At 42.2% G+C, this 27,036-nt stretch overlaps 1 protein-coding gene across 4 annotated transcripts in view; it reads left to right on the forward strand.

The window, feature by feature from the left end:
- LOC106605281 (ras/Rap GTPase-activating protein SynGAP-like) overlaps nucleotides 1–27,036 on the forward strand; it is a 111,169-nt gene that overhangs the window by 28,973 nt on the left and 55,160 nt on the right. For 3 of the 4 annotated variants that reach the window (XM_082975322.1, XM_082975320.1, XM_082975319.1), the window contains exon 3: nucleotides 1,804–1,909. In XM_082975322.1, coding sequence (XP_082831448.1) covers nucleotides 1,804–1,909 — 106 coding nt within the window. Of the gene's footprint in view, nucleotides 1–1,803; nucleotides 1,910–24,641; nucleotides 26,747–27,036 lie in introns of those variants that run through there. The other variant, XM_082975321.1, reaches the window with a different exon arrangement.

Below are 27,036 nucleotides of genomic sequence, written 5' to 3' on the forward strand. Positions count from 1 at the left end.
CATTAGTATGCACTAAGTGGATAATACAAGCATAATCATATACACACTTGATTTATGGTGTGTGTATCCCTGATTACGTTTTTAAAAAAGAGGTAAACGTCAACAAAATGAATCCTGCCAATGACAACGCTGGGAGATGTCTTCCGGCTCACTGAGCTATGGGGGATTGTATACCGTGGTAAAGTACTCTATGGAGTGCTGTGCTCTGTGCTGTGCATCCACTAGATATGTCTAGCGCAGTAGACTGCATGTTATGTATGTTGGGGGGTGGGTGCTGTTGCCTGCAGTGGGTGTATGTATGTATTAAACTTTTATGTAATCCATATTGTGCTGGAAGCCCTGCTACATGTCTATGATATTACAGCTGACGTGGTCATATGACCAGCCAGCGAGCCTCACACACATACAGTACCAGTCAAAAGTTTGGACACACCTACTCATTACAGGGTTTTTCTTTATTTTGACTATTTTCTACGTTGTAGAATAATAGTGAAGACATTAAAACTATGAAATAACACATATGGAATCATGTAGTAACCAAAAAAGTGTTAAACAAATCAAAATATATTTGATATTTGATATTCTTCAAAGTAGCCACCCTTTGCCTTGATGACAGCTTTGCACACTCTTGACATTCTCTCAACCAGCTTCATGAGGTATTCACCTGGAATGCATTTCAATTAACAGGTGTGCCTTGTTAAAAAGTAATTTGTGGAATTTCTTTCCTTAATGCGTTTGAGCCAATGGCACACTCCAATACTCAGACATAATTTACAAATGAAGCATGTGTGTTTAGTGAGTCTGCCAGATAAGATGCAGCAGGGATGACCAGGGATGTTCTCTTGATTAGTGTGTGAATTGGACCCTTTTCCTGTCCTGCTAAGCATTCAAAATGTAACAAGTACTTTTGGGTGTCAGGGAAAATTTATGGAGTAAAAAGTACAGAATTCTCTTTAGGAATATAGTGAAGTAAAAGTAGTCCAAAATATAAATAGTAAAGTAAGTAGGGATACCCCAACAACTACTTAAGTAGCACACACACACACACACACACACACACACACACACACACACACACACCACACACACACACACACACACACACACACACACACACACACACACACACACACACACACACACACACACACAAATCAGTACCATGGATAGCCACATCATATTTAGCTTATGTTGACTGGACTTAATTGTTTTTGGTATCTTTTAGTTGTCACTGTATTAAATTAACCATTAGCATAGGTGATTTGATTCTGTTGAAATGTAGAAGTTAAAATGGTGCTGGAATAATGGAGGCAGCTCCTGTTTTCTTTGCAACTTGAGGTAACTCTCCGTGGTTCTAAATCAATAGTTGTTTAGTGGTCCGAAAATGTCAGAAACATGAACTTGCTTGACCATGCTGTAGGTCATGTAACTGTTTGTTACATGCAATATGTTTTGTGGACTTCACCGGACAGATGTTGCTCTCTGTTTTTTTAATGAAACAAAGTTGTGGTTGAATTTATTCTGCCACTGTGTCTTCTTATTGTTTCAGCCTTAGGCCTATAAATCACAGTGTCAAGGCATATGAACTAACAGGTTATAGAGCAAGCTAGGTAATTATCACAATATCTAGGTTGTAATAAGGATTTTTTTTCCTGGCTTGGCTTCTCCAGAAATGTTACCCACGCTCCGCTACTGCTCAGTGATAGACATTTCAAGATACTATCCATTATGGTCTTCTGAAAATATAGCTTAATGCATTGTGCGTGTGTGTTGACCTGACCTTGTCTCTCTGTGCATATGCAGGTACACCCTTTGTTGATGCGCGAGCGGCGCTCCGAGTTGCACAGGAACAAGCTGCTGCGGAGGACAGTCAGCGTTCCTGTTGAGGGGAGGCACCATCCAGAGATGGGTAAGTTGGCCATGGGCCCTTCTATCTCTCTGAATTCTTTCTGACCATAGAAATACAGTCAATAGCTTGGAACCTCTGACCATAAAGCACAAATGTAATGTTGTACTTCCTGCTTTTACTTCCCGCTTTACTCTTATGGGGACCCTCGCAATGGCTGCCAGTCCACCCATTATGGCGTCATTGACTCGAATGGGAGGGCCGTTCTACTCATTCTAGTTCTGTGTTTCTGACTCTACCTTTCATGGGCTGCTCTCACCTTTCTCTGCCTTTCTACTTCTGATATTTTGTGATTGTCTTTCTTACTGCCTCTCTGACTCATTGTCTCTGCCTGCCTCTTTGCCTTACTCCACCTCTCTCACTCTGCCTCTCTGCCTCATGTATGTCTCAGCATTGATACACTCCCATTGTCCACATAGGGCGAATCTCCCCACAACAGTCTTGTGGGGATACTGCAATAGGCCACTCACTCCATATTTGACATGAACCTGTTCAGGTCTGACACAGCAATACTCTCCTATAACGCCACAGGCTACACAAGCCTACTGACTCCAGAAGAGTGATGCTCATCACACTCTAAGCATCTCTATGATATAGCATGTTATCAAACAGCCTTCCATTGAGAACCATCTGCAGTGAGAGCCCATCCACACTGAGGAGATGCCCATACTGAATGGGATCGATGCCCCCCATGCGGCCAAGGCCCCCCAGGCATCCCATTAATGAGCTGATTAACAGAAACCTGCCATGCTGTCATCAGAATTCCAAATTTACGGAGTCAGTGTCAAGGGAAATGCTTGCGACACAGTGACCCATTTCAGAAAGACTGTGACCTACTGCATAACTTGGAACTGAGATAACTTAGTGAGATCATCATTGGGATAATCCTAAAGTGAGAGTAGATTGCATACACGTGGATTGGATGGGATAAGGATAATCTACACTACCAGTCAAAAGTTTTAGAACACCACCTATTTTTACTATTTTCTACATTGTAGAATAATGGTGAAAACATCAGAACTATGAAATAACACATATGGAATCATATAGTAACCAAATAAGTGTTTAACAAATCAAAATATATTTTATATTTGAGATTCTTCAAATAGCCACCTTTTGCCTTGATGACAGCTTTGCACACTCTTGGCATTCTCTCAACCAGCTTCACTTGGAGTTCCCACATAGCATAGATAGCAAAAGCTCAGGTGCCCAGGCCGGCGGAGATACAATCTTCGGCAAAATCATTCGCAAGGAGATTCCTGCAAAAATATTATTTTTGTGCAACAAGTGCATGAGCACTTGTTGGCTGCTTTTCCTTCACACTGCGGTCCGACTCGTCCCAAACCATATCAATTTGGTTGAAGTCGGGAGATTGTGGAGACCAGGTCATCTGATGCAGCACTCCATCACTCTACTTCTTTGTCAAATAGCCTTTACACAGCCTGGAGGCGTGTTGGGTCATAGTCCTGTTGAAAAACAAATGATAGTCCCACTAAGCCCAAACCAGATGGGATGGTATATCGCTGCAGAATGCTGTGATAGCCATGCTGGTTAAGTGTGCCTTGAATTCTAAATAAATCATAGACTGTGAACCCAGCAAAGCACCTCCACACCATAACACCTCCTCCTCCATGCTTTACGGTGGGAAATACACATGCGGAGATCATCCGTTCACCCATACAGCGTCTCACAAAGACACGGCGGTTGGAACCAAAAATCTCAAATTTGGACTCCAGACCAAAGGACACATTTCCACCGGTCTAATGTGTTTCTTGGCCCAAGCAAGTCTCTTCTTATTATTGGTATCCTTTAGTAGTGGTTTCTTTGCAGCAATTCGACCATGAAGGTCTGATTCACACAGTCTCCTCTGAACAGTTGATGTTGAGATGTGTCTGTTACTTGAACTCTGTGAAGCATTTATTTGGGCTGCAATTTCTGAGGCTCGTAAGAGCCAGTTTTATCATAGTGTTTGATGTTTTTTGTGACTTCACTTGAAGATGTCATTGAAATTTTCAGCATTGACTGACATTCATGTCTTAAAATAATGATGGGCTGTCATTTCTCTTTCCTTATTTGAGCTGTTCTTCCCATAATAGGGACTGGTCTTTTACCAAATTGAAATGCATTCCAGGTGACTAACTAATGAAGCTGGTTGAGAGAATGCCAAGAGTGTGCAAAGCTGTCATCAAGGCAAAGGGTGGCTATTTGAAGAATCTCAAATGTAAAATATATTTAGATTTGTTTAACACTTTTTTGGTTACTACATGATTCCATATGTGTTATTTCATCGTTTTGATGTCTTCACTATTATTCTACAATGTAGAAAGTAGTACAAAATAAAGAAAAACCCTTGAATGAGTAGGTGTTCTAAAACGTTTGACCGGTATAAAAAAATCTTTGAAAATCCAATTTTGACAAGACTTCAAAAAAGAAAAAAAGGACACAAAGGCATGGAATCAAAATGACAGGCTGAACTGTCCGATCGAGATAGCAAACAATGCTCTATGGGGGATGAGGTCAAATAGACCTTCCGATGTTGTCCTCTACTCACTTAAGTGCTTCATTCAAGGAACACATACAGTAAAAGTCATAGATTACTCTTGTGTTATAAAAAAACAAGCTTGAATTTGTATCCATCTTGGTATGCATCCAATGTGTTTATGTACTGTATCTATACTTCAAACGTGAATTTTCATTTATCATCGTTTTGATAAATGAAGACACTTGACAACAATCCCAGCTGGGTCCTGATGTAATGACCATCTCTGATGAAGACATTTGGCTCTGCATCTATGATTAGGGACACATACGATACTTCAGTACGCTCTTTGGATTGGATACTGAAAGTTACTCAGACACAATTAGTCTACTTCCCCATCCACTTCCTTGTATTGCACCTTGAAAGCACGGAAATGGTTAAAGTTGGAGCAATCAACATGTAATTAAGGCATTCATCTTGGTAGATAATTGCAGTGTGCTGTAAATGTTTTATGCAAATATCTATTGTAATTAGAACTTCAACATAAACCCTATCCACAGAAGTTCTGCATGCAGCCACACAGACCAACCCAAAATCTTTGCTCTGTGCGGAGCTGTCCAAGGTTACTGAAACAGCTCTCATCTTTGGTGGATTTTAGCCCATGTTGGGCCCTCTGTCCATGGTGTTGAAACACCCTATGTACCCTGGACATATTTAAGGTACATATAAGGTACAGTAGTTACAATAGGGAGACAAAGGCCTCTCGAGTGGCGCAGCAATCTAAGGCACTGTATTGCAGCGCTGAGGCGCCACTACAGCCTGGGGTTCAAGAAGCGTGGCTTGGCGGGTCATGTTTCAAAGGATGCATGTCTTGACCTTCGCCTGTCCCGAGCCCGCTGGGGAGTAGCAGTGATGAGACAAGATCGTAACTACCAATTGGGGGGAAGAAATGGGTAAAAAAAAAAAAAAATGAAGGGAAAAAAATGAATAGGGAGACAGACAGTGTGGGGTGGTAGTGCCAATAGTGGAGTATAAGGAATCTGTCTTGAATAGCAGTTGCTGCATTATGGTGGAGGTACTGTATTTATACTATGTTAAATGGTTGCAATTGCAGTAGCATGCATAATGGAAACTATAAGCACTATAGAGTAAAAAGTGGTTGTACGTTGTAGAGGTCGATTGATTATGATTTTTCAACGCCGATACCGATTATTGGAGGACCAAAAAAAGCCGATGCCAATTTTTTTTTTTTTTTTTTTTGTAATAATGACAATTACAACAATACTGAATGAACACTTATTTTAACTTAATATAATACATCAATAAAATCAATTTAGCCTCAAATAATGAAACATGTTCAATTTGGTTTAAATAATGCAAAAACAAAGTGTTGGAGAAGAAAGTAAAAGTGCAATATGTGCCATGTAAGAAAGCTAACGTTTAAGTGCCTTGCTCAGAACATGGGAACATATGAAAGCTGGTGGTTCCTTTTAACATGAGTCTTCAATATTCCCAGGTAAGAAGTTTTAGGTTGTAGTTATTATAGGAATTATAGGACTATTTCTCTCTATACCATTTGTATTTCATATACCTTTGACTATTGGATGTTCTTATAGGCACTTTAGTATTGCCAGTGTAACAGTATAGCTTCCGTCCCTCTCCTCGCTCCTACCTGGGCTCGAACCAGGAACACATCGACAACAGCCACCCTTGAAGCAGCTTTACCCATGTAGAGGAAGGGGAACAACTACTCCAAGTCTCAGAGTGAGTGACGTTTGAAACGCTATTAGCGCGCACCCGCTAACTAGCTAGCCATTTCACATCGGTTACACCAGCCTAATGTTGGGAGTTGACAAGCTTGAAGTCATAAACAGCGCAATGCATTGCGAAGAGCTGCTGGCAAAACGCACAAAAGTGCTGTTTGAATGAATGCTTACGAGCCTGCTGGTGACTACCACCGCTCAGTCAGACTGCTCTATCAAATCATAGACTTAATTATAATATAATAAACACACAGAAATACAAGCCTTAGGTCATTAATATGGTAAAATCCGGAAACTATCATCTCGAAAACAAAACGTTTTTTTCTTTCAGTGAAATATGGAAACGGTCCGTATTTTATCTAATGGGTGGCATCCGTAAGTCTAAATATTCCTGTTACATTGCACAACCTTCAATGGTATGTCATAATTACGTACAATTCTGGCAAATTAGTTCGCAATGAGCCAGGCAATGAACGCAAGAGCAGTGACACAATTTCATGTTAGCAGGCAATATTAACTAAATATGCAGGTTTAAAAATATATATTTGTGTATTGATTTTAAAGAAAGGCATTGATGTTTATGGTTAGGTACATTGGTGCAACGACAGTGCTTTTTTCGCAAATGCCCTTGTTAAATCATCACCTGTTTGTCGAAGTAGGCTGTGATTCGATGAGAAATGAACAGGCACCCCATCGATTATATGCAACGCAGGACACGTTAGATAAACTAGTAATATCATCAACCATGTGTGGTTAACTAGTGATTATGTTAAGATTGATCGTTTTTTATAAGATAAGTTTAATGCTAGCTAGCAACTTACCTTGGCTTCTTGCTGCCCTCGCGTAACAGGTCGTCAGCCTGCCATGCAGGCTCCTCGTGGAGTGCAATGTAAGGCAGGTGGTTAGAGCGTTGGACTAGTAACCAGAAGGTTGCAAAAACGAATCCCCGAATCCCCCCTGAACAAGGCAGTTAACCCCCGTTCCTAGGCCGTCATTGAAAATAAGAATGTGTTCTTAATCTGACTTGCCTAGTTAAATAAAGATGTAAAAAATAAAAAAATAAAAAAATATGTAAATAACAAACAAAAAATATATATAATAATCGGCAAATTGGTGGCCAAAAATACCGATTACCGATTGTTATGAAAACTTGAAATCGGCCCTAATTATTCGGCCATTCCGATTAATCGGTCGACCTCTAGTATGTTGTGTACTGCTGCAAAATGTTAGATGTCACGTTTCTGAGCCATTCAGCCATAAAGGGAAGTTATTGAAACTGTGTAGCTGGGGTTGTCTCTGTACTGTTGCATGTTTCTGTATTTACTTGCAGGGTAAATTACATTTGTGTTAACTTGTCATTTCGAACAGCTCAAAGAGCAGGTCTGACCTACCACAAAACCCCTGTTTACCATATCAGACGTTAACCAAGTGAAACTCAGGCTGTTTCAAGCAGGCCACCATAGTCCCTGTGCCCAAGGAAGCGATGGTAACCTGCCTAAATGATTACCGCCCTGCAGCACTCACATTGGTAGCCATGAAGTGCTTTGAAAGGCTGGTCATGGCCCACATCAACAGCATCCTCCCAGATGCCCTAGACCCACTCCAATTCGCATACCGCCCCAACAGATCCACAGATGACGCAATCTCAATCGCACTCCACACTGCCCTTTCCCACCTGGACAAAAGGAACACCTATGTGAGAATGCTGTTCATTGACTACAGCTCAGCATTCAACACCATAGTGCCCACAAAGGTCATCACTAAGCTAAGGACCCTGGGACTAAACACCTCCCTCTGAAACTAGATCCTGGACTTCCTGACGGGCCGCCCCCAGGTGGTAAGGGTAGGCAACAACACGTCTGCCACGCTGATCCTCAACACTGGGGCCCCTCAGGGGTGTGCACTTAGTCCCCTCCTGTACTCCCTGTTCACCCACGACTGCGTGGCCAACCACGACACCATCATTAAGTTTGCTGATGAAACAACAGTGGTAGGCATGATCACGACAATGAGGGAGCGGGTCAGAGAACTGGCAGTGTGGTGACAGGACAACAACCTCTCCCTCAATGTGAGCAAGACAAAGGAGCTGATCGTGGACTACAGGAAAAGGCGGGCCGAACAGGCCCCCATTAATATCGACGGGGCTGTAGTGGAGCGGGTCGAGAGTTTCAAGTTCCTTGGTGTCCACATCACCAACAAACTATCATGTTCCAAACACACCAAGACAGTCGTGAAGAGGGCACGACAACACCTTTTCCCCCTCAGGAGACTGAAAAAATTTGGCATGGGTCCCCAGATCCTCAAAAATGTATACAGCTGCACTATCGAGAGCATCCTGACCGGTTGCATCACTGCCTGGTATGGCAACTGCTCGGCATCTGACCGTAAGCGCTACAGAGGGTAGTGCGTACAGCCCAGTACATCACTGGGGCCAAGCTTCCTGCCATCCAGGACCCATATAATAGGCGGTGTCAGAGGAAGGCCCATAAAAATATCAGAGACTCCAGTCACCCAAGTCATAGACTGTTTTCTCTGCTACCACACGGCAAGCGGTACCGAGGCACCAAGTCTAGGGCCAAAATGCTCCTCAACAGCTTCTACCCCAAACCATAAGACTGCTGAACAATTCATCAAATGGCCACCGGACAATTTACATTGACCCCGCCCTCTCCACTTGTTTTGTACACTGCTGCTACTCGCTGTTTATTATCTATGCATAGTCACTTCATCCCTACCTACATGTACAAATTACCTCAACTAACCTCTACCCCCGCACACTTACTCGGTACCGGTACCCCCTGTATATAGCCTCATTGTTGTTATTTTATTGTGTTACTTATTATTTTTTACTTTAGTTTATTTGGTAAATATTTTCTTAAGTCTTCTTGAACTGCACTGTTGGTTAAGGGCTTGTAAGTAAGCATTTCATTGTAAGGTCTACACTTGTTGTATTCGGCGCGTGTGACAAATAAAGTTTGATTTGATAGAGCAAAGTCAGCAAAGGGACTTGATTATGTAATATAATGAGAGAAACAATCCTTTTAAATCTTTAATGGCATTGAAGTGCATGCTCCTGGTCCTATTGGGTCTCTTGCAATAACGTTCATTCAAAGAGTACATTCTGTGCTAATAGAAGGAAAATATATTGTTTTCGCTCTCTCTTATTAACCTCCTCAAAATTGGATGTGATTATCTGCATTAATGAAGTTGGCCTTTGATGTTATGTGTTACATTTTGAAATTGACTTTCACCACGGCTGCTCAGTCATTGAGAGAAATCCATGTTATCTGAATGAATTAACCTCAGGCTAAATCACAAACATAATGTAGCTAGCTAACTGCTTATCTGATTGATAGCCTTTGGCTGAATGGAAATTCAATGTAAAAACACAACGTGTTGTTCGTATTTTCCTCCATTATAAACTTTTGTTCTCCGTCTACTGGGACAACATTGTCATTTTGATATTTTATTTATAGGAGTTGTTCCACATCCCATCTTAAAGGTACAACACTAGCGTGTATAACTGAACTAATTTCTCTTCCAATAACTTTCAGAAAATGAATCATAATAAATAGTATAAATTATGGATTTTCCCCAGCCTTTTAACTCATTAAAACAACATGCAATGTCTTTGAGGTTCCACCAGGGACAAAACAACTGTCAGGGTAAGAGTGGAACTCAGAAGTGGTTCATGTTTGCAGCATACTCCAGCAGCTACCGCTAACCTGCCAACCCATCAACAACCTCAGTACAGTTACCATGCATGTGCGTAGTTTGTATTCTCTAGCATTATATATTAGATTAGTGAGTCTGTTATTCAGATTTATCTTTGTTTTGAGCAATTCAGCCTCCGTTGACACCAAAAATCTACTGCAACATTACGCAATACGAACCCATTAGCCAACCCCAATTATGCTACTCTCTGTTTGCTACCACATGGGAATACTAAAGGACACTTCAATATGTTTTAATTGCAGCATGAAGCATACGTAGTACTGTAGCAGTATCAACAACAGTATTGTTTGTTTTAGTGAGACTATATAAAATTAACAGTGCAGGATGACAGGGAGCCTGTGAGTCTGTCACTGAGGGAACTGCAAATCCACCCCTAAGCTGCCGCTTGTCTTTGGAGAGATTTGCTGAGTCATCTTGCTGTCTTAATGTTGGAACAACGAATGAATACAAATGGAGCGCTACTGTAGCTTTGTTTAACGGTTCATGGACATGAGCAGGGGAACATTCACTGGGGAAAGGGGCAGAGAGAGATGGTTCATGGAATTGTATGCCCGCTAAGCTAGAATCAATACTGTTTTCTGGCAACAGTTTACATCACTGTTCCCACACTTCTTCGAAATGACGTACACTGAGGGAAAAAAGTATTTGATCCCCTTCTGATTTTGTACGTTTGCCCACTGACAAAGAAATGATCAGTCTATAATTTTAATGGTAGGTTTATTTGAACAGTGAGAGACAGAATAACAACAAAAAAATCCAGAAAAACGCATGTCAAAAATTTTATAAATTGATTTGCATTTTCATGAGGGAAATAAGTATTTGACCCCTCTGCAAAACATGACTTAGTACTTGGTGGCAAAACCCTTGTTGGCAATCACAGAGGTCAGACGTTTCTTGTAGTTGGCCACCATGTTTACACACATCTCAGGAGGGATTTTGTCCCACTCCTCTTTGCAGATCTTCTCCGAGTCATTAAGGTTTCGAGGCTGACGTTTGGCAACTCGAATCTTCAGCTCCCTCCACAGATTTTCTATGGGATTAAGGTCTGGAGACTGGCTAGGCCACTCCAGGACCTTAATGTGCTTCTTCTTGAGCCACTCCTTTGTTGCCTTGGCCATGTGTTTTTGGTCATTGTCATGTTGGAATACCCATCCACGACCCATTTTCAATGCCCTGGCTGAGGGAAGGAGGTTCTCACCCAAGATTTGACGGTACATGGCCCCGTCCATCCACCCTTTGATGCGGAGAAGTTGTCCTGTCCCCTTAGCAGAAAAACACCCCCAAAGCATAATGTTTCCACCTCCATGTTTGACGGTGGGGATGGTGTTCTTGGGGTCATAGGCAGCATTCCTCCTCCTCCAAACACAGCGAGTTGAGTTGACGCCAAAGAGCTCCATTTTGGTCTCATCTGACCACAACACTTTCACCCAGTTGTCCTCTGAATCATTCAGATGTTCATTGGCAAACTTCAGACGGGCATGTATATGTGCTTTCTTGAGCAGGGGGACCTTGCGGGCGCTGCAGGATTTCAGCGTTTCACGGCGTAGTGTGTCACCAATTGTTTTCTTGGTGACTATGGTCCCAGCTGCCTTGAGATCATTGACAAGATCCTCCCTTGTAGTTCTGGGCTGATTCCTCACTGTTCTCATGATCATTGCAACTCCACGAGGTGAGATCTTGCATGGAGCCCCAGGCCAAGGGAGATTGACAGTTCTTTTGTGTTTCTTCCATTTGCGAATAATCGCACCAACTGTTGTCACCTTCTCACCAAGCTGCTTGGCGATGGTCTTGTAGCCCATTCCAGCCTTGTGTAGGTCTACAATCTTGTCCCTGACATCCTTGGAGAGCTCTTTGGTCTTGGCCATGGTGGAGAGTTTGGAATCTGATTGATTGCTTCTGTGGACAGGTGTCTTTTATACAGATAACAAGCTGAGATAGGAGCACTCCCTTTACGAGTGTGCTCCTAATCTCAGCTCGTTACCTGTATAAAAGACACCTGGGAGCCAGAAATCTTTCTGATTGAGACGGGGTCAAATACTTATTTCCCTCATTAAAATGCAAAACAATTTATAATATTTTTGACATGCATTTTTCTGGAATTTTTTGTTGTTATTCTGTCTCTCACTGTTGAAATAAATCTACCATTAAAATTATAGACTGATCCTTTCTTTGTCCGTGGGCAAATGTACAAAATCAGCAGGGGATCAAATACTTTTTTCCCTCACTGTAAAGCTACTTCATGTGGAACAAGTAGTCAAGTTATATTTTACTTAAAGGGAAGATTGTAGAATTCAATTTATTTTAAAACATTCTGATTTGTTTTATACCCTATCACTTTACATTTGTATTTTCTGAGAAATTTATATTTTAATCGAATTTGACCGAAGTCAGGTCGGAAAAGCGTTCGGAAATGTAACATGAAGAGGAGCACTACAGGAGTAGGAGTGAAACCACTGCCTACATAAGATGGTGAATACCCACATCATACAGAGTCCTACTATTGTTAGAAAAATATATTTTGGCACTCTGAATAAAGCCAATTTATCATCTGATCATATCCTGTGATTTTTTTTACTCTGTATCCGCTCATTAAAAAAATAAACACTAATACAGCTCTCTGGCCTTTTGCATAGCCCCCTTTCCACCCCTGGCTTACCCCTACTAGCTAACCACTAGCAGTCTTGAAACACGTCACTTATTAGCAGTTCAGCACATCAGCATTTCTCGCTGATACACAAAACCTGCTACACAAAATCTGCTACACAAAATCTGCTACACAAAATCAAGATAAACCTTTACCATCATAATAGACATTGAACATCTATAACCGAACTGGCTAAGACTCTGTTGTTGGCCGATTGTAGCTATAGCTAATGACATGCTAACCTGAGTGCTACTACTAGCAGCAGTAAACCCAGGTATAATGGCTAAAACAAACATTGACTACCATGATATCCTGCAAAAAAGATCAGTGTGTACTGCCCCCACCAACAGTTCCCTTCTTGACGTCAAAGCCGTAATGTTTTGTTTGTATAGGAGTTTCTGATAAATGTAATTCAAATTGCGAAAATGTGTGTATAAGTGTATACATTTTCTTTTTATAAACGTTTGTATGAGATGGAATATCAATCTACATTGTTAGATTTGTGGAAATATATTGTGCAACCTTCTCTTTAATAAGCGTAACAACCAGCAGAGTAGAGAGTGCTACTGCACAGTAAATATGTATTCCTTGGGGCTGTATATTATTGAAAAATTAGGCAAATGTGATTTAAAGATAACGTTTTTATAATCAACATCTTAGCTACAATACATTTTTTCAAGACGGGTCTTTTAGAATCCTCTTTGTAATTGAAATTTTGACAAAAAAAATCCCCCTTTAATAAATGATTACTGATCAATTTATCAATTACAAGGTACCAGAAATGACATGTTAAGAAATGGAGTGAAGCACCATTGAAAATACCATGCCTAAATTAGAAAATAGCTTTTTATGCGGAGCAGCTATGCAAATGTCGACATTATGTAAGTGCTCACATATCCTGTGATATATCCTGAGGATGAAATAGAGCAATAACAATAATAACAGCAGTAGCAGCACAGCTCCTGGTTTGATTGGCAGTTGTCCATGGATCTCTTGTGTAGGCTGGGTTCCCTTCCTCAGCCCTGAGTGTGTAAGTCAGCTTTCATACATTGGTTGGCTGTTGTCTTAAAATACTTCCCTCTGCAAAATATCTCTCTGCACTGAGACTAGGGTCAGGGATTTACTGCAACTTTCTTCAACTTCAATTAAACTCAGTCTCAAATAGCCACCTGTCCCTTTAAATAGCTGGGCATCGCCACACATTTCAGCAAATACATAAGTATTCAGACCCTTTGCTATCAGACTCAAAATTGAGCTCAGGTGCATCCTGTTTCCATTGATCATCCTTGAGATGTTTCTACAACTTGATTGGAGTCCACCAGTGGTAAATTCAATTGATTGGGCATGATTTGGAAAGGCACACACCTGTCTATATAAGGTCCCACAGTTGACAGTGCATGTCAGAGCAAAAACCAAGCCATGAGGTCAAAGGAATTGTCTGTCGAGCTCTGAGACAGAATTGTGTTGATGCACAGATCTGGGGAAGGGTACCAAAACATTTCTGCAGCGTTGAAGGTCCGCAAGAATACAGTGACCGCCATCATTCTTAAATTGAAAAAATTTGGAACCACCAAGACTCTTCCTAGAGCTGGCCGCCCGGCCAAACTGAGCAATCGGGGGAGAAGAGCCTTGGTCATGGAGGAGACCAAGAACTTGAATGTCAATCTGACAGAGCTCTGGATTCCTCTGTGGAGATGGCAGAACCTTCCAGAAGGACAACCATCTCTGCAGCACTCCACAAATCAGGCCTTTATGGTAGAGTGGCAAGACAGAAGCCACTCTTCAGTAAAAGGCACATGACAGCCTGCTTGGAGTTTGCCAAAAGACACCTAAAGACTCTCAGACCATGAGAAACAAGATTCTCTGGTCTGATGAAACCAAGATTCAACTCTTTGGCCTGAATGCCAAGCGTCACATCTGGAGGAAACCTGGCACCATCCCTATGGTTAACCATGGTGGTGGCAACATCATTCTGTGGGGATGGTTTTCAGCGGCAGGGATTGGGAGAATAGTCAGGATCGAGGCAAAGTACAGAGAGATCCTTGATGAAAACCTGCTCCAGAGCGCTCAGGACCGCAAGACAACGCAGGAGTGGCTTCCGAACAAGTCTTTGAATGTCCTTGAGTGGCCCAGCCAGAGCCTGGACTTGAACCCGATAAAATATCATTGGAGAGACCTGAAAATAGCTGACAAAGCTTGAGATGATCTGCAGAGAAGAATGGGAGAAACTCCCCAAATACAGAAGACTTGAGGTTGTAATCGCTGCCAAAGGTGCTCTTGAGGATACCCTAGGATAGGGGGCGCCACAGCGCATTTTGAAAAAAATTCGTTCCCATTTTCAACGGCCTACTAATCAAACTCAGAAGCTAGGACATGCATATACTTATTATATATGGATAGAAAACACCCTAAAGTTTCTAAAACTGTTTGAATGGTGTCTGTGAGTATAACAGAACTCCTATGGCAGTCAAAACCCCGAGACCGATTGAAACAGGAAGTGGAATTCAGAATTGTGGACTCGACTTCTCATCTTTCCCTATTAATCACACCGTTAACAATGGTTCAGTGAGCACTTCCTATTGCTTCCACTAGATGTCACCAGTCTTTTCACAGTGGTTTGAGCCTTATACAGTCGAAACTCAGTGAATGAGACGCGTTGGAAATTGGTCACAGGGGATGGGCCATCACCATTATGATGCCGGCGGCCATGTCTACCCCCACCTTTGGAAATGGTTTGAAACACAATGAAATCATCCCCCTCGAATCTTATTGGCTCTCTTGGTATTACAGGCCCTGAAGATTAATGTTTTACAACGTTTGACATGTTTGAACGAACCTAAATGGGAAAAAAATGTTTTATTTCGAAACGGCTGTGCCGCGCCCGGCAGAGTATTTGGATACAGCATTCAGACGCGCTAACAACAGAAAGCTAATGGAACATAAATGATGGACTTTTTCGACCGAAAATACATCTGTTGTGGACCTGGGATTCCTGGAAGTGCTTTCTGATGAAGACAACTAAAGGTAGGCGATTATTGACAATATTATACAAGATGAGATGTGACATGCGATTGTTCCAAGATGGCGCCGAGCTCGGTTTATTAGCTCATTTTCTGTGTATCGCATCTCCTTTTATCGCAAAGTGTGATTACCCAGTAAAGTTAATTTAAAATCTGGTATGACAGGTGTTCTCAAGAGATATTCATCTATAAATGTTAGATTGACAATATAAATTTAAAAAATCGTTTTCGAATAGTAATTTAGGGAATTGTAGCATTGTTTCCCGGGACGCATTTGAGGGGAAAATAGTCAGTCAACGTTACGCGCCGATGTAAAATGCTGTTTTTATATATAAATATGACCTTTATTGAACAAAAGAATGCATGCATTGTGTAACATGATGTCCTAGGTGTGTCATCTGATGAAGTTTGTAAAAGGTTAGTGCTGCATTTAGCTGTTTTTTGGTTATTTGTGATTCAAGTGGTTGGTCGGAAAATGGCTATGTTGCTGCTTTTTACGATGGACTCATCTAACATAATCTAATGATTTGCTTTTCCTGTAAAACCTTTTTGAAATCGGACGACGTGGGTCGATTCAGGAGAGGTGTATCTATAAAAAAAAATATATATATATTAATATATATTTTTTTTTAATTATGATTTTTTTAATGCTAATTGGCGATATGATTTTTCGCTGGATTTTGATCCCGCTAACGGGATCAGACGCTGAAGAGGTTTTAAACAAAGTACTGAGTAAAGGCTCTGAATTCTTATGTGAATGTGTTATGTTTTTTATTTTTAAGACATTTGCTAAAATGTAAAAAAAAAATTCAAAAAAGGTTTTCGCTTTGTCAATATTAGGTATTGGGTGTAGATTGATGAGGAAAAAAAACTATTTAATACATTTTAGAATAAGCCTGTAACCTAACAACATTTGTAAAAGGCAAGGGGTCTGAATACTTTCCGAAGGCACTGTATAGACCGAGGTCAAGGTCAAATTGCGTGGGTCAAATTGACCCAGAACATCATGGATGTCACTATTCCGGTAGCGGGTCTAATTTATTTGTAAAACATGTAATTATGGGGTCTACCGAGTGGCGCAGAATTCTAAGGCGTTACTACAGACCCGGGTTCATTTCCGGGCTGTGCCACAACTGGCCGGGAGTCCCATAGGACGGCGCACAATTAGCCCAGCGTCACCCGGGTTAGGGGAGGATTTTACTTGGCTCATCATTCTCTAGCGACTCCTTGTGGCGGGCCGGGTACCTGCGGGCTGACCCCGGTCACCAGTTGAAAGGTGTTTCCTCCGACACATTGGTGTGGCTGGCTTCCGGGTTAAGCTTGCGGGTGTTAAGGAGCGCGGTTAGGTGAGTCATGTTTCCAAGGACGCATGACTCCACCTTTGCTTCTCCCGAGCCCATTGGGGATTTGCAGCGATGACACACGATTGAAAATTGGGGAGAAAAAGGGCGTAAAATACAAAAAAACTAAAAAAGATGTATGTGTTTTACAAGTTTGAGACCCGTACTTAGGAAAGTAGATGAAGGGTCATGGTGGAAGAGTTACGTAAAATAGTATTTTTGTGATTTTCAAACTCTAAGGGAAGCGTTAAATTGACAATAATCTTGTGGGTGAGAATATTATCAATTGTTACATTTTATATGAAGAATCTGATGAACAGTGCAGCTTGAAATTGACATAGAGGCAGGGAAATGAAACGGAGTCCCAAAAAGTTACTTTTTAAAATTATCCTAGAGTCATAGGCAGGTAAGACGTGTTAATGTCTATATAGTATCAGAAAGAGCAGATTCTGCAGTTTCCAAATGACTCTTAAAAATGACCCATTGAGCTGTTTTTCAAAATACAACTTTTTGGCAGAATTACTGTGATTACTGTCAACACTCAAAGCACTTATATTTAAGCTCAAAATATGCCACTCTGTTTTTTTTATGCATTTTCTTAAATGCATAATGTTCCTTAAGACACAACGTCCAAAGAACATTTTAAAAATGTCTTTGGGGATGTCCCCGGGTCCAACCAGGAACTACACAAATCCTCCAAGGGACCATGACACAACGTACTAAGAACGTTCAGGGGAACCTTCAGGAGTCAAACCTGGTACTATAAAAAGGTCCCCCAGAGAACGTTCCCTTGGGACCATTGCACAACGTCCTAAGGACTAGTAAAATGAAAGTCATGAGAACGTCCGAGAAAGGTCCTGACATGGTCCTCAGTGACGTCCTGGGAACGTACAAGGAACTAGACAGAAGTACCCCAAATAATTCTCCCTTGGGACCATCACGCAACGTTCTAAGAACGTCAATGGGATAACATCACACTGAGACCCTTTAGGGACCTAATGGGAATGCCGCCGAATGTCCTCAGGTCATCTTCTGTTTGCTGGGATATAGACTAGAACAGTGGTCACCAACCTTTTCTTTATTGAGATCACTTTCTGAGTCAAAATGCAAGCTGAGTTCAATTCTCTGCTGGGCACAGGTGATCAAGTGCGCCTACAATGTAGCCTTTTGTGTGATGTCAATTAAATTATCTGTAGTATATAGGGCCTAACAGTGAATGGGAAAATAAGTACAGGGCAAAGTTATATTTCCAATGAAATTAACTTCCTAAAAATGATAGGCTATTTACATTGACTGGGAAGAAATGTGGCTATTTTTATATATAGTAAGAGAGGTCTGATTTTCTCCATGTACTGTAGGCCCTTATATTTCAAAACTCGAGTCTCAAGCTAGGTCAGTGGCGACCCGTCATTCAGGGCAGGTGGGGCAGAGCCTGTTTTGAGACCCACCTGTTTATTTTAAAAGAAAAATATATATTGTTTGCCTGTTTTGCTTGTTATTTAGGCATTAATGTGTCACATATCAGTTTGCAAACAATGTAAAAATAAATGTATTGAGTTGATAAAGCTGCATGCAGACATGGACTCTTTTTTGCTTCCTTGAGTAAAGCAGCTCCAAAATGCAAGTGTTTCAGCCTAGCACAGTTGCTTCTGTGGAGGGGCAGCCAGCGGAAAATACAGAGCATAGGGGTTGTTAATCTTCTCTAGTTGCACCGTGATTGGCTCAGTGTTCTGTCACTCATGGTGACATTACTTAATCTCAAAATCTACAGGGAGAGCTAGAAAGTTCAAGCCCCCTTGGGTGCTGCCATAGGCTTACATTAGAAGTGCCCATCCAAGAAGGCTCAAGGTCGTTGGCCACAGATAAAATGACATCAAATCACGTTATATCTACAGTAGCTTTGATTGGACTGATCATGTCAACATCATACTTTCAAAATCTTAACTAGCAAGTTAGAGAAAACAGTCATTATCATGAATCACATCAACAATCTACTGGTAAATCCTTTTCAATCCTTGTCATATAAAGAGAAATCATAGATAATATGTATCGGTGCTCATCGGCCATTGGACATAAACATTACACAACAACATATTCAACAATGAGTGGTTTGGAAGGAATCAGTGGCTAACTGCAAGCATTGCAAAGCAATCACTATTTTGCTTCCCCTGCCTGCTATTTGGTGGAGAGGGTGTGTGGTCCAAGTCTGGGTTTAAGGGTCTCTTTTCAAAGCTTAAAAGGATAAACATTCACACACAACACCATAGGCCAGAAAAGGTTGAATACATTGGCCATGCTGTCAATCCAGCATGACTTCTGCCGCGTTCAAAACAACTTGAAACGCAGAACTGGGAAATCTCAGACTTCAGTGTGTTCTTGACAACTGGGAACTCTGAAAAAACGAGCTCCGACTGGGAAAATAAGTTTTGAACGGTCATCCAATACGGAATTCCAGTCGGGAACTCAGGCCTCTTTCTAGAGCTCTGACCTGAAGATGTCATGATTCAATCTTGTTTTTTTCCGAGTTCCCAGTTGTCTTGAAAGTACCATAAATCTAGAGAATGCCAGACTTTGATGACAAAGTTTCATGACAAAATTTGCCCACAGTAAGGACCGCTGCGCCACCTTCCTGTTCAAGTGAGCACAACACAATGGTGAGTCCTAAAATGTCTTGCTGCTGCATAAATTATGTAATAATTTTGTATTGTATTTGTATTGTATTGTATACTGCAGCTAAGAAAGTAATAGTAAGTGTATGTTGTGTAGTAAGCTGTTAGTAGCCCATGTGCATCACCTTAATCATTTGGTCCCTTTCCCCCTCATGACTTGGCCTACTGTTCTGACTTGGTGGTGCACATGTAGCCTATAGCCTGTTTTAGAGAAATGTCGTCATCGAATATTGTAAGAGCTTTCATTGTCTGCTTATACAGTATGCCCCCTTTATTTATCCTTCGGTTCTGACTTGGTGTACAGGGAGAATACTGTAAGAATGGCCCATGTTCTGAATTCTGTCGCTGTACATTTCAAAAGTGCTGATATATAGTTATATTGACAACGTCCGTCTTAGATGGCTCGTTAATGTCTTAATCAAAATGAAGGATTGCCTCTTATTCGCTCATCGTTCCCTTATGCTATGGCTTGTACATCTCAATTGTCAGTAGAAACCACATTTGTTTAAGCAAGTCAGCCATATCTCAGCTATGTTTTTAAAAAGGCAGTAAATGAGGTTGAATTAATTGTTTTTCACTGTGGGCTCGTCGAAGCTGCTGTAGACATGGTGATCTAAGCCAGGGGTTCCCAAAAATAGCATGATTGTACCTTTCGTTTAAGCTGCTGTACCAAAGGAGTAGTTATCTCTGCATCCTCCACATAAATGTCATAATGGGTACTGGGTGTCTGTATCACTGTCATTTGACCAAATGAGATCGATCTGGGCAGGCAGGCAGTTGCGGCCTTCTTCATTATCCCACATGAATTGTTCTGAAAACGACTGTTCAGTTCCAGAAGTTGTCTATCCAATATCTCATTCCATTATGCCTGTAAATTCAAGTTGCTCCTAACAGGGGCTGCATTCCCCACTGCATGGGTCCTGAGATCCTCAAAAGGTTCTACAGCTGCAACATCGAGAGCATACTGACTGGTTGCATCACACCCTGGTACGGCAATTGCTCGGCCTCCGACCGCGGCCTCAAGGCACTACAGACGGTAGTGCGTACCGCCCAGTACATCACTGGGACTAAGCTGCCTGCCATCCAGGACCTCTACACCAGGCGGTGTCAGAGGAAGGCCCTAAAAATTGTCAAAGACCCCAGCCACCCCAGTCATAGACTGTTCTCTCTACTACCGCATGGCAAGCGGTACCGGAGTGCCAAGTCTAGGACAAAAAGGCTTCTCAACAGTTTTTACCCCCAAGCCATAAGACTCCTGAACATGTAATCAAATGGCTACCCAGACTATTTCCATTGTGTGCCCCCCCAACCCCTCTTTTACGCTGCTGCTACTCTCTGTTTATCATGTATGCATAGTCACTTTAACTATACATTCATGTACATACTACCTCAGTTGGCCCGACCAACCAGTGCTCCCGCACATTAGCTATCCAGGCTATCTGCATTGTGTCCCACCCACCACCACCCGCCAACCCCTCTTTTATACTATTGCTACTCTCTGTTCATCATATATGCATAGTCACTTTAACCATATCTATATGTACATACTACCTCAATCAGCCTGACTAACCGGTGTCTGTATGTAGCCTCGCTACTTTTATAGCCTCGCTACTGCATATAGCCTGTCTTTTTACTGTTGTTTTATTTCTTTACCTACCTATTGTTCACCTAATACCATTTTTGCACTATTGGTTAGAGCCTGTAAGTAAGCATTTCACTGTAAGGTCTACACCTGTTGTATTCGGCGCACGTGACAAATAAACTTTGATTTGATTTGATGTGACATGCGAGACGCCAAGCCTTGCAGGCAGTTTTCTGTTTCGGGAACTGGTAGCTAACATCCCAATTGTGGATTCATCTGTAAGCTTAAGGATTTTATCGAAATCACCACCCAAGCCCACCCGTGCCTACGCCCCTGACACACACACAAACAAACACACACACACACACACCATCAACACCTTCTCCTGACATGAAATGTGTTCCAGAGCTTTAGTACAGCAGCATATTCTTATGGGAAATAAATACCACCATTCAGTTGTTACTACACAGCAACCCCCTGCAACTCCTCCCCCCCCCCCCCCCCCCCCCCCCCCCCCGCGACTCAGACTAGTACTGTATGTACTGACAACCCCAACAACTAATGCTATACCAATCCAAAGGACCATATCTCTAACGCAAGATGTCAATCATTTCTCTCCCTTGTGGCTTTCATAGACCATGACTCTCTCCTTTTGCATGTAAATGTATGCTTTTGCTATATTTCCTCTTTGTGCATCTCAAATAGGTGCATGCCAGTTGCTACAAATGGGTTAGCCAAGAATCAGTCGTTGTTACTGCCATACACAATTGAATGGATGGAGTTGAAATGGAGGGAGTTGGGTGTTGAAGAAAGTGACCAAGCAAAGATAAAACAACCTTGGTCCTCACGTCGTATACAAGAGCATTTATGCCAGTACATCCGTTTACACAAAAGAGGCAAAAATAGCTATTGACTGGAGAGTGTTGCAGAGAAATATAAGGACAGTGCGTGTGGTCTTCTTGAAGTCAACGGATATTACATGTCGTTATGATGGCCAACTTTCCTTCATGTAGTACAAATTGTATTAGAGCTTGCTCTAGCCCCCCTCTCTCTCTCTCTCTCTCTCTCTCTCTCTGTCTGTCTGTCTGTCTGTCTGTCTGTCTGTCTGTCTGTCTGTCTGTCTGTCTGTCTGTCTCTCTCTCTCTCCCTCTCCATCTCTCTGTTTATCTCTCTCTCTGTCTCTCTATCTCTCCGTTTCTCTCTCTCCCCCTCTCTCTATATCTCCATCTCTCTGTTTCTCTCTCTCCCCCTCTCCATCTTTCTGTTTCTCTCTCTCCCCTCTCTCTATGTCTCTCTCTCTCTCTCTCTCTCTCCCTCTCGCTCTCTCTATCTCTCTGTTTATCTCTCTCCCCTCTCCGTCTGTCTGTCTGTCTGTCTGTCTGTCTGTCTGTCTGTCTGTCTGTCTGTCTGTCTCTCTCTCTCTCTCCCCCTCTCCATCTTTCTGTTTCTCTCTCTCTCCCCTCTCTATATCTCTCTCTCTCTCTCTCTCCCCCCCTCTCTCTCTCTATCTCTCTGTTTATCTCTCTCCCCCTCTTTCTATCTCTCCATCTCTCTGTTTCTCTCTCTCTCCCCCTCTCTCTCTATATCTCCATCTCTCTGTTTCTCTCTCTCCCCCTCTCCATCTTTCTGTTTCTCTCTCTCCCCCCTCTCTATGTCTCTCTCTCTCCCCCTCTATCTCTCTGTTTATCTCTCTCCCCCTATTTCTATCTCTCCATCTCTCTGTTTCTCTTTCTCCCCCTCTCTCTCTATCTCTCATCTCTCTGTTTCTCTCTCTCCCCCTCTCTGTCTATGTCTCTCTCTCTCTACCTCTCCGCCCCTCTCTCTCTGTCTGTCTCTAACACCTTTATCTCAATGCCCCTATAGGTATGTATTGTATATCTATTATCTCTCTCTCGGCTCTCTGGCTCTGTTCTCACACGTAGAGTGTCGTTACCAGGCTCTCCAGCTGCACTAGACAGGCTCTTAATTGAATATTTGCACACAGCCGTGTGCTGCAGCTCCGGAGGCACGTGGTTTTCCAGAGACAGAATACCGGTGTTGTCAGGCCAACACTCCCACTCTGACTGACTGTCAACTAAAGGCTCCACCGCGCTCTGTGAAGCTAGATAGGAGCTCATATACTTGGTCTATCAGTAAGTTATAGAGTAAGAATGGATGGGAGATACAGTATTCACACCATATGGTGGGTGAATGGGATGTTGTAAATGAGTCACGGCGATGTATGTGTTATGGGTGTGAGGCTGTAGGGTATCTACAGAAGGTGTGCGAACATCCATGCAAATATCTTCACATGCACGAGAATGCTTGGGCTTGTGTTGTGTATACTGCACTGTAATTGTGTGTGTGTTTATATGCCTGCTTGCACGTGTGTGTGTGTGTGTGTGTGTGTGTGTGTGTGTGTGTGTGTGTGCCCACCACTGCCAACATCCCAGTTTACTCTTCAGCCTTGGCACTCCACCTAGCCAGGTGGCACAGTACACGCTTCAAGTGTGTCCTCGTTTCATACCATCCCTCTATCCTATCTGATGGAGAGAGACAGGGAGAGAACTATGTGAACGGGTTGGACATTTGTATTGCATGGAGTAATAAGCAAGGGATGTGAAAAGAGTAAATGACAGTGGTGAGAGAGTTGGAAAGATTACTACAATAGTACATCCGCCTTAGGATCACACCACTAATGGTAACCATGGAAATAATTATAGAGCAGACACACAGACGTTAGAGAGAATGCAAGAGAGGGAGAGAGAGGGAGAGAGGGGGGGGGGGGGGGGGGGGGGGGGTGAAGGAGAGAAAATGTGTGTGTGGGAGGGGGTGTAGTAAATTGTTTTCTGCAATACTTAAATTAACCAATCCTTGTAATTCTTATAGCTCAGTGACTTACTATCTGTAATGCGATGGGTTAAAAAGTTGGTCCAAGCTTACAGTTGTCATGGAAACAGATCTAAGTCACCCTTTACCTATTTGGAAATACTGATTGCTTTAAATATACTATAAAGTGCCATCACCGGCGATGTCTTAAGTGACTGAAATAAAAAATGCCTGGCTTTTTAGCTGTTGGTGATAAAAGAGTACCGCAAATTGTGTTTTGATGTAGGTCTACCTGAAGATAGGCACAGCGTTTTGTCACCATTACAGATGTGTTTGGGTACTTATGATGTACTCAGTTATGGTTCTCTTTCTTTCCATGATAGATCCAGTTATTTGCATTGAAACCATTACACCTACCCCAGATTTGTCTTGTGTCTCTGTGTGTGTTTCTGTATGCATGAGCGGGTTGCAACTTTCAGTGTCATAGTCATATTGCTACGCTCATGCCTCCCACACACTTGCCCCTAGCTCTGAACCTCTCATTCTCCCAGATGTGTGTGTGTGTGAGTGAGAGGGGGCAGGAAGAGAGTGATGAAGGGGGTGGAGAGAGAGAAAGAGAGAGCGCATTCTGGGCACCTCATACTAGTACTGTACTTACAATCACTCCATTACTCGACTCCCACACCCTTTCAAAACATCGCTGTCCTACCCCTTTAACAAAACTGAGATAGAGCGAGAGAGAGGGACATGTGAAGGCAAAGCAAGGCTAGGCATTAGTGCTGCTCCAACCATATACACCTGTGTGACACAGTCTCGTTCGACATAGATTGGATAAGACCTTCATCGAAGGAGAGGCGGATTACTTGAGGATGGACTATCATTTCTAGCAACTGGATAAAGGATGCTAATTTGGAAATATTCGCCCGGTTATTCCATGCTGTAGGACACTGTTCACTTTCGTGTTGCTGTTTCGCTGTTATTTCTGTATGACGTTTGCGTTTTGATGATCACCAATGATTCGCGCGTCCTGTACTTGCAAGAGTAGCCTCTCCAGGTGCTGGCACGGCATCTGCTAAACTGCTGCTAGTTCAATATTCTCTGGCAATTTGGGAACTAAGAAAGCATCGGTCTATCAACGGAAAGAGGACTTCGAATATCTTTCCCCCTGCATAAGAGTAGGACGTGTCGGAGCGCATCCGAATGCGCACTAGCCTATTTCCAATAATTGGCACACAGGACAGGCGGACCTCGCGCACACCCCCACTCTACACACATACACAGCTGCAGATGTCATAGGTTGATCTGCTTATTGTAAAAAACAAAAACGACAAAACATTAAATTAACCAAAAAGTGTGTTATTATTTATTTTAATCATTATTTTATTTGTCCGAAATCGAAATCGAGGTCTTGTAGAAATATATCCTCCACACCTGGACAACATCATTTTGGGGATAGAAGGCATATAACCCTTAAAACCATTGCTCAATTACAACCAAAACATGAGAGAAATTCGCCTCAGTAGATATTCTGTAGGTTACCGAGGAAACGGCCGCGGGATTGGGGGCGAGGGCACCGGTGCGAGGGGACAGGGAGAGGCCGGGGAAGAGGAGCTCTCAGCGCGACTGCCCGCCGCGGAACAGCCGCTACCGGTGCTGGGGAGCTTGGCTGGGGGGAGGTGGTGGAAGAATGAACCATACATCCGTGAGGAATTATAACAGTCGCTGACTTTGGAGACATAGCCTATTTCTAATTCTTCATATTTTTCCATATGGATATACTACTGTAAGAGACGTCTACAAATTCAATCAAGTATAGCCTAGGATAGCTAATATTTTGGTGTTATTTATGTGTGGGGAAAGAGTAGCCTACAAAATCATCATTCTCTGTAAGCTTACATGTGGCACTTTAAGGTCATGATAAATATATTTATGAGCACTTTTCAAAAGTATACAGTTTGAAGTTTAGACACTTCACCTTATGAGAAAACGACTGCCTCCCTTCCTTGACCTATCCACAAATTCCATGAGTAAGGCGATTCATTTTCCCTCTCCTAAATTGTACTTATAAAAACCTCTCATATTTATTTCACTGAGTTAGAATAGATTTTTTTCATGAGTGAAACGTTAAGTTGATCTAGAGATTCCTATTTCAGGATGCCTGGATAGTAAAGTCTGGTAATCAAGTCATTTATATGTGGATTTATGTGTTGAATATTTAAAGTGTGGACAAAGTTGTTGATAGTTATTTGGCTGTATATTCATTTTTGATTAGAGTATATTCTACCGTCTTTGCTTGCTGGTGTTATTCAAATTGGATTCTTTGCTTGAGAGTTGACCTCAAGCACTGCCTGAGCAATATATCTGTATGGCCAACTCATAGTCTCAAACCTGCAGATGCTGAACTCAATGGGTGAGGCACTTACCTGCTTGACAGCAACCCAGACAAATGCACTTAGGCTATCAGGCAAATGCCATGACACACATTCACGATCACGTCCAGTGTCAGCAGATGCTCACTGACGCCAATGTATTTCATTATTTATAGACACTAATGTCAAGGCATAGTGGAGGAGCATTGATTTACAGCAAGTTTGGGCCCAAAGGAATGTGACAACGACAACAATATCAAACAGACACTAAAACCCGTGGAAAACTATGGTAACTCAAGACGAAGTTGGATATCTAAAGTTATTTGCTTCGAATGGCCTCCACTTTCTTATCGTGGGCTGAATAGACGTTGGACATCTGAAGATACTTTAGAGGTCTGGGATCGAAGCACGAAACCTCTCATCTTTCTTAGGTAGGAACCAACGCCGTCTTCTTTATTAGGTAGGAACCAAAGTTGTCATCTGATGTTTCATGTCCCATCTTGGTCATGACCAAGTATGCTGCATTCACCAGATTTATTCAGGTTCTATACAGTAGGAACAGGCTATTGGATTAAACAGGCATCTCGTTTTGTTGTGCACACATGAAAGCATGTTGTCATGGTCCACTGTTCATGCATTACGGTCCGCTTTTATACTTTCCCAAATAGTAAGAAGATTGTAACATCTTGCACCAATAGAAGATGAAACATTTGAGTTGGGC

Source organism: Salmo salar, chromosome 05 (genome assembly GCF_965601325.2).
Source record: "Salmo salar chromosome 05, fSalSal1, whole genome shotgun sequence".
In the NCBI taxonomy this organism is placed as follows: domain Eukaryota; kingdom Metazoa; phylum Chordata; class Actinopteri; order Salmoniformes; family Salmonidae; genus Salmo; species Salmo salar.